Source organism: Strongylocentrotus purpuratus, unplaced genomic scaffold, assembly GCF_000002235.5.
Source record: "Strongylocentrotus purpuratus isolate Spur 01 unplaced genomic scaffold, Spur_5.0 spur5_scaffold_11, whole genome shotgun sequence".
Classification (NCBI taxonomy): Eukaryota; Metazoa; Echinodermata; class Echinoidea; order Camarodonta; family Strongylocentrotidae; genus Strongylocentrotus; species Strongylocentrotus purpuratus.
The window spans coordinates 27,421,771-27,434,798 of NW_022145596.1; the positions used below are offsets into that span (position 1 = coordinate 27,421,771).

Genomic DNA, 13,028 nt, shown 5'->3' on the forward strand with positions numbered 1-13,028 from the left:
TTTGAAGTACTCCAGCTTTATGATGAATCAATATTATAGACCCAAAGTTTATGTAATATTGCAGTTTGTTGTATATAAATTGGTGTCCATATAATGTTGGTAAAAAAGAAATGCATATCAAGCAAAGATTTTGAAGAGAAGCAACTGAGAAACAGGAATGACTCTGGCAGGGCACTACTGTTTATATATTCAGTGCATAAACATATTCAACAGATGATTTTGTCTTCCATGTGTAGTTAGAGATCTCACATTAGCATTTAAATGTAAATTGTGCAAACTCATTCACAGACAGAGTCACAAGGCATCCATTTTTACAATTATTATTGATGTAAAAGGAGGTGAATATGAACCAAAAAATAATAATTATTTCTTTGATTGTTTTTTGGTTGGTATTTTAATGTCCCTTGAGGAATTAAACAAACTAAAAAATGGAGAATATGCATCAAAACTTTGTCATTGTGTATTTTCAAGACCTAAGATTTCAAGTTTTGTGCTCTTGCTGTTATTACCGGTAATTTTTTTTCTGCCTCTTTTTTTTGCAGTTTTGGATCTGGAGGAGGCTGCCTACTGATGGGAGACTGCATGATGGGGGCAGCTGACCCTCTACTCAGCCAAGATCCTCACAGCGTTCACAACACTTATAATAGCTCAGCAGAGGAAGAAGTAGTAAGTAGTTTGATAGGCTGATCTTATCAGTGGCAAAGGTCCACATTTCTTCTCTTGACAACTAGAAGTCCTTTAATCCTCTACAAAAATCTATGGCCTTCTGGCTCTCAGCAGATGACTTGATAGTTTATAAAAAAATTATATAAAATATTTCTGCCAAAGTTATGCCCATTTATTTTGTTTTACTTTGATGTTGTTTGCCGCCAAAAATTCCGTACATTTGGAAATGAAGGTAGTATTTAAGTCTACAATTTTGCAGCAGATTGGTGAGTGTAGAAGCCATCTATTGCTATGAAAATTAAGCAATCTTTTACTTTTTAATGCAATTAAAATTAATTAATATCTAGTATTCATGTATTTTCAAAGGAGAAGCATGACTTTTAGACAGAATAGTATATAGCAGAAGAAAAAAAATTAGATAAAAATTCAGAAGGGGGGGGGGGGGGGAGAGAAGTAATTCATCATTTTTACAAGCGCACACTTGCTCATCTAACCACATTAACTTTCGCATCCTACTGGGTACCCATTTAACACCTGGGTGGAGAGTGGCAAATGTAGATCAATGTCTTGCCAAAGAACATTAGTGGCGCAGCGGGACTTGAACTGCGGACCTTGTGATCCACAGTCCAGTGACATATCCACTCGACCACAACACCTCACATGTGTATATCTCTTCTACATATTGGGGATATCTGAGAATGACAAGGCTCGCATCATCAGCTTTCTTCCTTAGGGGTTACTTGAAAGAGCAGTTAGGTTAACTTATATCATAAGTTTCATTTGGAGATACTCAATAGGTGGTCAGTTATATCTTATTGAAGATGTATTAAGCCTCGGTCACAAATGCCATTACGAACTGCTACGAACGCCGTACGAACGATTTTCAGACAATGGAAATTCAGGAAGACAATGGAAAAACGGAGATTCATACAAAATTATCGTTCGTACAAACCTTTGTGACCGTAGCATTAAACAGTATAGTTAAATCAAATTTGTTAGTTCGTTTTGTTAAACCACTGAATCCAATTTGATTGCATAGACTTTAGCCCAAGTTATCCCAGTCTTTATTTTAACCTGTTAGGGTGTTAGTATAACAAGGGTTGGCTAAAAATGATGGTGGCACAAGTGCCTTTGGCTACCTGAAATACTATTGGGTGTTTTAAGTGTTACCTTTGTGGCCAAATTGACCAAATAGTTTGTATGATTGTTTCTTGTTTGTACATTATGCATTTCATCGTAAATGACCACCAAAAAGTTTGATTCTAGCAAGATGAGAAGTTGCCTAAGCCGCCTGGCTGGCAACTGGTAACTTTGAAGAGATCAATCATAATATTGGACAAATTTTATCCTTGGTTTTGACAATCCAGAGCAACGATTTTCCTGAAGAACAAATGATGCCTTCAAGTAATCTGTACAGTCTATACCTGCTGCACCCCAGCTCAGACTCCAAAACATCGCCCAAGCAGAAGTCTGATTTCAACCACTACGGAAGCAACGAGAATGAGCACAAAGGCACAACCAACGGGAGGACCAGTGATTCTGAGGAGAACATTGACGTTCTGTCAGTGGACAGTCACAGCCAGTCAACACCAAACACCAATGGGCTTGATCATGATGCTCTGTTTGAAGGAATGCCCTTCTATGAGCTCAAAGGGAGAGAAGTTGGTGAGTTGATCAGACATGGGTAGTATAATGATGGTAAAGTTGGTGAGTTGATGAGACATGGGTAGTATAATGATGGTGAAGTTGGTGAGTTGATCAGACATGGGTAGTATAATGATGGTGAAGTTGGTGAGTTGATCAGACATGGGTAGTATAATGATGGTGAAGTTGGTGAGTTGATCAGACATGGGTAGTATAATGATGGTGAAGTTGGTGAGTTGATCAGACATGGGTAGTATAATGATGGTGAAGATATTAGGTCCTATTATTAAAAACTTTACAGATATCCATTGTAAATCTAATAAAATAATGGGATTGATTTCCTTTACTTAGCTTAACACACTATAATATTAGCAAGAACAAAATGTGTTAATATTTTCTATAAAATTTGAAGTTACAAGGAAGTATTTTCTGAGGTTTGCTCTCTTAATTAGTTAGCCACACAATTTTGGAATATATTTTTTCTTCCACAGGCTTTTCCTTGGTCTATAATTAACAGACACAATATTCAAGATATGTACACATGCTTTAAATACCAAGTAGATGATCACAAATTTAATGCATTCCAGTAAAAAGACATTTATATTAGTTACACATTTCCTCACGAGAATTATTTTGATTTGGCTGTTTGACAGGACCCTGTGCCTACTGCACCATGTGGCGGTCAATTCGATTCCTGTCGTACTGTGGGAACTACCCTTTCTGTAGTGTGGCTTGCACCAAGAAATTTGCAGTATATAAGAGAGAGAAGGGAGAGCTACTGGAGAAGACTACTGGAGACCTTAATACAAGCCAACATCTCAATAAGGTGGGTTCACACTTTCTAAACTTGATTCAGCATACATTTTACATCTATCTATACATAATGTAATGTGATGTAATGTGTTCCCTAATATTTTGAAGCGCCTTGAGCATCTAATTAAACTGGATAATAGGGCTATATAAATCTCATGTATTATTATCATTATTATAGGCAAATACCATGTGCTCTGTGCAGAGAATGGAATTAATAAAAAGTTGTTGAAAAGATGCATACATGTTTTTTTTTAAATATTGTGAAAGGCAAGCGAGAACTTCGTATTTGCAGCCATGCTCATCCAAAGTTTAGAAAGCTCATTTAGGATAATGGGTATGTATAGTACTATTCTGGGTTGAATTTTATTCTTATGATAATTGGTACTCATGAATACCCTGTAAAAGTATCACCAACCTGATAGTGTGGTACAGTATGTCACTGAAACAGCTCCAGTAGGACTTTTGTGCCAAATTGTTGTTGTTGGTGTTGATTCATTGGGGTCCAAGCTATTAGAAATTGAGGGTTTTTTTTCCAGAAGACCCCAAAGTTCCCTATTGCACTTTATATAAGCCATTTTGGCACCCAATATGGACCCCCCCCCCCAGGAAATGAAGGAGGGGTCTGAAAATTTGAACCCCATCATTTTTGGCCAATTGGGACCCTTTTGAAGCCAAAACAGCAACAACAAAAACAAATTTGGCAAAAAAATCCTACAGGATTACATATCATACTGCACTATGACCACATTGTATTTTGTTGTACAATGCTTTTTTAGGTGCCCACCCTGTTTGAGGAGCACAAACCACAACCCTTGTTTCCTCCACGTTTCAACAACCACAAGCATTCCAGATCGGTCAGTGTTAACAACACCATTCCCAACGGTCAGATGACCAACGGTCACAGCTCAGAGGCATTTGACTGGACAGAGTATCTACAAGCTCATGACACCGAAGCCGCTCCTGTGAAGTGCTTCTGTCATGTAAGTTGTGATTGAGTTGTCATTTTCCAGGAAGCAAGGGGCAGAATGGGACTCTACTTTTATCCTGAAAGAAAAACACTGTCATATTTTTTTTCTTTTTATTGTAAAAAAAAAGAACTTTCCTTTCAACCACAAATTGGTTAAATATTTTCAGCTCTTCCTTAAAACCCTGTAATCTCCTGCTTACCAGTATACCCATAACACCCCTTCAATTCTAAACATTCCTGTTGCATCGCTTGCAAATTTAAAGCTTCTGTGATGTAAGAGTAGGATAGTATAAATTAGGACCACTTTGGGATATTAAAATTGTGTGTTTTTCTTGTTTTGCATCGTTGAAAAGTATCTTTACTTCAAAAGCACATAGCTTTGTATTTGTGTGTCCACCGATGATGTGCTTCAAGTCATGACTATACTTTATATACAGGTGTTGTAGATACCATAGAGGTACTCAAATCAAGTGGCCTAAACACTTGACTAGAGTAAGAAAAGTCATGGAAACCGGGTATGAATGAAGTCCATAAATGCCATAAGCAATGAAATTGATAGCCTAGCTAGAGTTGGGGTTAATGGCAGAGTGCATTTAGGAAGATTGATATGAGCTATACGAGAAGCTATTGTTCTCATTATCATCGTCATCATCATTGTAGTTATTGTCATCATGATCATGATCATCACCACCACTATCATTATTATCTTTGATTTTTATTGTTGTGGTTGACAGGCACCCCTGTCCCAGGAATGGAAAGGTAACATGATAGGAGCGATGATAGAAGTGCACAACAGAGACCCTGAGGAATCAGCCAATAGCTTCTGGGTAGCACGGGTTATACACATGGCAGGTCAGTAGCAAATCAATGCCATAGAACCAACCGTTCCTTACGCGGAGGAATGACTCCTACTTTTGACTGTCAAAGTAATCATATGAACCCTAGTTTCCTTTCTTCGGAAAACCTCTGTGTAAAACTGATAAAATCATTGCGGTTTTCACTAAGTGACGGTAGTGAGGAAAATCCACACGCAAATTGTATGGGATTATCATTCACTACTGTCACTTCATGATAATAGGGACGAAATACATTGTATTTCCAGTTGTGCTTTAAGGGATTCCTAATTGTTGTTGTGAAATGTTGGTAGGTATGCAATTCCTAAAGTCCCATCCAGTAATAGCCATGTTTCAGTAATAATATGGTTCCTTGTCCGGGACTACATGTATAAACAGTTCCTTGTCTGGGACTACATGTATAAACAGTTCAAGTTAAGACATTCTCAGGCTTCTAGAGGGTGCATCCATAATCTCACTGGGCAAAGACATCATTCACATGTGTTGCACATCCTTGGACTAATGCAAAGTACCTGTTTCCTTTAACATATTGATGTGTCAGTGCTGCAATATGATGTTGCCTAGCAATATTTTGGAGAAGCACCATCTACAGCTCCAGGATGCCATGAGTTGAACACATACTCCTCCTCTCTTAGCTCTTAACCACTAATGCATTATTTGAAGATTTTTTTTCTTCCCCACATGGCAATATTTGCAGTACATGCATGTTGGGGCCGACTGCCTCCCTTTCCCCATTCATTCACAAACCTCAAGAATATCATTCTCTAGAATTAAAAAGATTTTTATCTACTCATCTGAAAGAATTTATTTGAAAACTTTTCTTGATATTTTAGGTTACAAAGTGAGGTTAAGATTTGAAGGTTACGGCATGGACAGCAGTCATGACTTTACCCTTCATCTTCTCATGGCTGAATGCTACTCTCTTAACGGTGCTGTCAAAGCAGGTCACATCATGAAACCACCAAAAGGTTAGTAAGGTCAATACAATTATACGACAAATGCTCCGTTCTGTTATTTACCGCCTCCATACCTTCAACTACCAACTAGGCTTGGGAGCGAGAGCCGAGTACCCGACTCTAACCGATTCTGAAATCCAGAACCGAGGAGTCGACTCCAATCTCTAGAGAGTCGATTACTCGAGCACGTCGGTTCCGAGAAAAGGAGACTCGGTTCCAAGATAAGAACCGAGTCTTTGGCGCTGGAGTCGACTCCACAGCACCAAAATTCAAAGAGATACTTTGCAAAAGTGAACAAGGAACATTGCCCGAACGAACTGGTGTCGATTCCACAGCACAGAGAATGAACAAAATCAGCTCTGTCAAAGCAGAATGCATGCGAGCGATGGGCGCACTAGCAGCATGCTGTTTTGATACACACATTTGTGTATAGCACTGCTGCATGTTGTCTGTAAAACTGCCCCCCCCCCCCTCCCAGCTGAACGTTTGACCTTTGGTAAATTGCGCAAGAGTCTTGGAACAATGGCCCCATTTTCTCTCCTCTTGGAGCGTGTGATCAAGGAGTTGATTCATGTTTTCTCTCGTGCGCAAACTGATTTATGTGACTTTGTGTTTGCTCTCTCTCTCTCTCTCTCTATCCCTAGTCTCCCCTTCCCCTAGACATCAGACGTTTAGTTTTCTTCCTCAAATAAACTAAATCACACAACTCACAATTTCCTCCTCCTTTCTCTCCCTTGAATTATCCTCATCAAGTTTTATTCTTCTTAAAAATAAGTTTGACAGGTCTACAATTTACATGCACATTCCCCCACCCCCTATATCTTGTTTCCTTCAGTTATTTTGTTTTCCTTGCAAGAATAAATGTGGCAGGTCAACATCTCCCCTTCTCCCTTTCTCTCCCCCTCTAGCATCCCCTTCTGTTATTATTTTTGTCTCAAGAATAAGTTTTGCAGATCTACATCTCTCTGTCTTGTGTTCTTTTTGGGGGTATTTAAACAAATAAGAATAATTCAGGCAAGTCAAGTGTCCCCTCTCGCTGTGGCATTAGCGCAATCTCTAAGAGTGGCTGAAAATGCAGACTAGTTATTCTGAAACCAAGATCTAGCGCTGTTATCTGTTGTTTTTAGAAAGCACGTGGTAACCATGGGAATGGAGTGCCACGAGCTGGGGCTGGGGTCATTAAAGTTTTTGGGTGGCATTGGGCGGGCGGGCGGCCATGTGAGCATGAGTTATTTACACTTAGCTCTCAGATAAAGGTTGGTCCCTGGGAGGAGAGCCAGCGGACCAGGCATGTTTCGGATACATTCCATTTATTTTAGGCAGGGAATCAGAATCTTTAGTTTTACATAATGGATTGTTTACCGTAATATTGGAAATAATTGTTCTGCATTTCTTACATTTTAGCAGTGTAAGTACGAGTTGATTATTCCATCATTCTATGTTGAAGTTTAGAATTTAAATTAGACCTAACATGTTTTTGTTTGTTTACATTGTTGCCAAGTTGCCATGAGTTATTAAATAATTAATTACTTTATTAGCAGTGGTCATGTTTTTTTCTCGATTTGATCGAAAGTAGTAAAATAAATCATTTCATAACTGTTTATGAAGGTCTGCACTTTGATCTTCTTTATATATTGTTTAATTGCATGTAATTGTAGAGATATCATGAGACGAAACAGATATAAACAAAACATCAATTTACACACACAAGTCACACATACATTCATACTTTTGATACTCATTTTTAAAAGTAAAGTTTTCCAAAAAAATATCTCAGAAAATCATCTGTTGCTATCGGTGCCACTGCTGAGTGGAGCCGACATGCACAGTACATAACATACAGTGTGTAAACACCTCCCTGGTGTGTGTGTGTGGCCTTTACAGCATTGTGGCTTCAATTACATGTACTGTATATGGCAGCCAGCGGGAGTCGATTCCACTTGGAACCGAGGCCGAGAGTGGGAACCGGAGTCGGTTCTCATCAACAAGGGAACCGCCCAAGCCTACTACCAACCAAACACTATCCCTAACTCTCATCCTCAAGCTAAACCTAAATTAAAACCCAATCACAACCCTAACGTTATCCTACAATGTCTAGTTTTGAAGAATTAAAGCCTGAAGCAAAATCAGCTGGAGAAAACAACAAATCACCATCAAACCTGCAAAAGTAACCACCTATGTATTAACTCCATATTTTTAGTTTCCTTTTGAAAATAGTTTCTAATTGAAACTTTTTTTAAACAAAATCTTTGCATAAGACTTGTCTGTAAAGATGACCTTTTTGTCTTATGTTAGCAGTTTTTATATGTAAGTTTCTCTGTACAATTGGCTATGCTTCTTTAATTTCCTTATCGTCTTTTCATGCCAAGAAACATAGCATGAACATAGCATATCTTACATTCACCCTGTCTAGAGTCCACATGATTAAAATGAAACATGCACAAGTCTTTTATTTTTTATTTTTCCCCTATTAAAAAACCCCACCTCTATTGAGTGAAAGTTCTATAACTATACTCTAAGAATCATTATTGGGATGTAGGTTAGATATACACTTCACAGTATGTAACATTGTAGACTCAATGTTGATGTCATTCTCTCCATGTTATTTACATCACACTGTATAGGTGTTTTAGCTCGTCTAGGTAACAGCTGGCAAGAGCATCTTGCCCGAGCTGCCCATTCTGGAAGCCCAACCATCATGCTGCCCCCAAACAAGGTATCTATGAAGCTCACTTTCCTCTTATCAGCTCTTACTAACAGTTTTCTTGTTTGTCTGCTGAGTCTGAAATTTTTCTTTGACTGTATGATGTATTCTGTTCAGACATCTTCATGATGGTGAAAAGCCATGAAGCAACACTTACATACAAAGTATAATATATGAGGATTCGTTATGGGATTATACACTCAGCAAAAAAATAAAGTGGGCGCTCTTTATTGTTTAAAACTTTCATATCATCAATAAAGTAAAATAACATTTATATCAAATGAAAGAAAAAGAAGAACCCTACCACTTTCAATCTAGATGTATTTTTGAACTTTCATGCTGGATTTCATTTTGATCTAGGACTACCTGAAATGTAGATTTAAACCTGGCATGCATCTTGAGGCTGTCTACAAACAGAAAATCTCCCACGCCATTGTTGCCACGGTGACGGAGACGGTGGCAAGCCGCATTCATGTGCAATACGATGACTGCAAGGACCCAAGCAAGGACTTTTGGTTCCATGAGACGTCACCTTGGATTCATCCTGTGGGATGGTCCCAACGAGTTGGTCATCCAATCATCTCTACTGCTGGTATGTCACATTCCAGGATTCGATTTGATTTGATTTGAATTTATTTCCACATTTCACTAATAAATTTGAACAAGTAATTATACAAACAAACAATACATTCAAAAGCGAAATACAATTAAATGAATTAATTGAAGAGTAAAGTACAGTAAATATTATAAAATCAACAATTGTTTGTAATTAAAATAATGTGGAATATGGTGGAACAAAAAAGAAGCAATGCTTGTAAAATATTTGGTTCCCAGGGCTAATTGTGTCTAATCAATATTAATCAAGAAAAAAGTAATAAAAGAAAACGAACAAGGTAAGAACAAAAAAAAAAAAAGAATAAAAGAAAAGAAAAGAAAAGAAAAAAGACGACAAGGTGCCATGCCAACTAACAACTTTTGTTAGACCATGGTGTTGGCAATGATGATAATATCAATACTGATGATCATGACAAGGATCATGACAATGAGGAGAAGGATAAATAAGAGGATGGTGATGATGGTGTGAGGAGTTGTGATGGCTGTGGCGTGATGATGATGGTGTGATGAGTTGTGGTGGCTGTGGCATGATGATGATGGTGTGATGAGTTGTGGTGGCTGTGGCATGATGATGATGGTTTGATGAGTTGTGGTGGCTGTGGCGTGATGATGATGGTGTGATGAGTTGTGGTGGCTGTGGCATGATGATAGTACAGCGGATTAGCTCCCCATATAACGAGAATTGTGCACTTTTTGATAAAAGCATGAAACTTCTAGCATAGTTAGTTTAGACCATAAGATTCATTTTCAGATGTGGAGGGAAGTCAGATTTGACCTCTGATGACCCTGAGAGGTCAAATTCAAAATGGCCGCCAGTCCGCATGGCCTAATGTACAAACACGCTTAACTTTTTAACCAAATAGTCCAGAAAAACATTTAAGGTGTCGTTTCCAACTAAATTGAGGATGCCAATGCATTTGGTAATACTTTTGAGATCGCCAGATTTCGGGGTTTGGCATTTAGGTCAAGGTTAAGGTAAAAATTGACTAAAAATAGCAAGTTTTCAATGTTTACAACGAAACAAATCCCATTTATTTGTCATTTGTTCGCTCCTATGTTCTCAAATTTCTTTAAGAGTGGTTCCCCTGCAGACCATGAGATTCATTTTCAGATGTAGAGCGAAATCAGATTTGACCTCTGATGACCCTGAGAGGTAAAATAAAAAATGACTGCCAGTCCGCCGCATAGTCTAATAATTGTCCAAACACGCTTAACTCTTGAACTAAATAGTCCAGAAAAACGTTTAAGGTGTCATTTCCAACTAAGTTGGGGATGCCAATTCATTTGGTAATACTTTTGGGTACGCCAGAACTCTGGGCTTTGCATGAAGTCAAGGTCAAGGTCAAAATTGACTAAAAAAATAGCAAGTTTTGAATGTTTACAAAAAGTTTTTCCCATTTATTTGTCCCCCTATGTTCTCACATTTCTTTAGGAGTGGTTCCCCTGCATAGTCTCCATCGTAATCCCTGTCAGTTAGTTTATTTCACTAATTATAGCACCAAACCAGTAGTTGTCTTGTAACTGACCATATGCATATAGCATGGTCAGTGGGCAGCTAGGCAGTATACGGTACAAACCTCAATTCAAGTCAGGGAAACTGCTCCTTTCCGTTACTGCTCAATAATACTGGTAAGACGTTCTTTAAGTTACTTTGTGTTTTATTTGGTTTAAGTAATTTAAATAATCGCTACAGAGTTGGAGGAACATGCCATAAAGCAAACGAACGTTTCCGCTAACACTATACAAACATCACCTTGACCAGCAACCTGGAGTGCAGGCAGCATTCTTGAGGAATGGGAACTTCTGACAGTACTGAAAGAGATGGGGAATCCATCTCAAGAACAAAGTCAAGACATACTAGTCATTGGCACAAGCGGCATATCATGGACATCCAATTGGCTGAAACGGGGAGAAGGATTGAGACCCTAGGTGAGCAGTACACAAAGTTTGTGACAGAAAGGCTAGAGCAGTGTACGACACCTAGCTGTCACACAAACACTTCATACGAACAAGTTGCCATTTTTCAGTCGGCAGCCGGCGAAGGTTATATATATGTTAAAACAGAAGGCACAGCTTTCAGCACTTAAGAGTGACTGTGGTCTCTTTTTGAGGATTTACATCTCGTATCAGTCAAGGGATGGAGATATGGACAATTTCTTCTCTCATGAAAACCAGGCAGTCCCGCCAGCTTTGTTAACTGGAGGTAAATGCGGTTTGGAGTTAAAGCAGATCTACTTCGCTGCCTGGAATCAAATCTGCTCGAAAACAATAGTGCACCTGTGGCCCAAGCAATAATTATTGATGGTGAAGCTGTGGTTCAAATGATCAACCCTGGAACATCAAGAACATTTCAAGAGTATGGAGAAAAAGTGTTTGCCCCATACATCTTTGCTCAACTCGAGAAAAGCATCCGCCTCGACCTTGGCTATGGTGTATACTTACCTGCTAGCCTGAAAGCCTCAATAGGGCAGGAAAAGGGAAAGGGCACCAGGAAAAGGGTGGCTCCTTCTATTTTGCTGCCAGAAAGCTGGAAGGACTTCCTTCGATTCAATGAGAACAAAACCGAATTGTTTGATTTCATGTCTGCGAAGCCGTTTACCTTCCTCTACCACAGGGCAAGGAACTGTATAATATGCAACAGATGGAAGTGGAGTACTCTGCTCTCCTGCTGAGTCACACTTGGCAGGCCTTGTCCCATGGGTGTAAAAGGGTATCCATACGTATTGTTGGTACTGATGCGGTTGAACTGGCTGTGGCTTCATTCAGCAAGACAGCTCCTGATGCTGGGGATCGCTTTTGATGTCAGATCAAGCTTTCGATACTAGGCTTTTCATAAAATCATGATAGTTGCCACCATGAGTCTGACACAATGTATGACTCTTCCAATCTTTCATGCGTTCACCGGGTGTCACACTGTTTCTACATTCACAGGAAAAACTTAGAAGTCTTTCCCAGAGGTGAATGATTCCTTCAATGAACTCCTGTGCATGCCTAGGGAGGTCAGTGAATGATCAATGTTACTGCCAGAGCAATTTGTGGTGCTAATACGACCGAACCAGTGAGAGCATGATAGTGAATGATGCCAGGAAACAGCTCTTCGCACAGAAGTCTAGAAACCTGGAGAACTTTCCTCCATCCCAGGCAGCACTCAAGCAGCACCTCAAGCGCACTTGCTACCAGGCCAACTGTTGAAACCAGATATTGGCCAAGAATCCAGAGATGCAGAGCCATCTGACTTGGGCTGGACAAACGAAACAACTGAGTGGCAGCCTCTTTGGACCACTCTCCCGGAAGCATAAAAATTGTGGCATGAATAATCCACTGTCGCTGCAAGAAAGGATGCACTGAACTGTGATCTTGTTCTGGAGACTGTTAGATTTTGATCGTTACCATCATTAGGATATGCATAAGTTGTGGACAGTGCTAAATTCATGTAGATATCTATAGCTGTGGTTATGAACAGGTTTTAGGTCGTATTTGGAATAGCTTTTTTTGTCTTCTGGGCCCAATTTCATAAAGCTGCTAACCGGTAAGCAAATTTACGTGCTATAACTGTAGCAGACAAATTTGTACCTTGTACGTTCACAACGGGTTACATTGTTACAAAATTCATTTTCGTCCAGTAAGCAGCTAGCGTAATGTTAATGCATTTTCGTGTGCTTACGGTTAGCAGTGCTTTGAAGTAGAAACTAATACGTAAGCACAGAACCAGCCGATAAGCAGCTCTATGAAATTTGGCCCTGGATAGACAAAGTGGTGGTACACGGGTCTTTTTATTAATTTTTAAAATAATGAAACCTTAAGTGTCA

At 39.2% G+C, this 13,028-nt stretch overlaps 1 protein-coding gene across 1 annotated transcript in view; it reads left to right on the forward strand.

The window, feature by feature from the left end:
• Window positions 1–13,028, forward strand: part of LOC580021 — a 35,113-nt gene that overhangs the window by 7,976 nt on the left and 14,109 nt on the right. Inside the window, exons 3-10 of the mRNA XM_030981066.1 lie at window positions 542–666; window positions 2,034–2,331; window positions 2,964–3,136; window positions 3,900–4,103; window positions 4,825–4,942; window positions 5,778–5,912; window positions 8,525–8,616; window positions 8,965–9,196. Of these exons, the coding sequence (XP_030836926.1) occupies window positions 542–666; window positions 2,034–2,331; window positions 2,964–3,136; window positions 3,900–4,103; window positions 4,825–4,942; window positions 5,778–5,912; window positions 8,525–8,616; window positions 8,965–9,196 (1,377 nt within the window). The remainder of the gene's footprint in view (window positions 1–541; window positions 667–2,033; window positions 2,332–2,963; window positions 3,137–3,899; window positions 4,104–4,824; window positions 4,943–5,777; window positions 5,913–8,524; window positions 8,617–8,964; window positions 9,197–13,028) is intronic.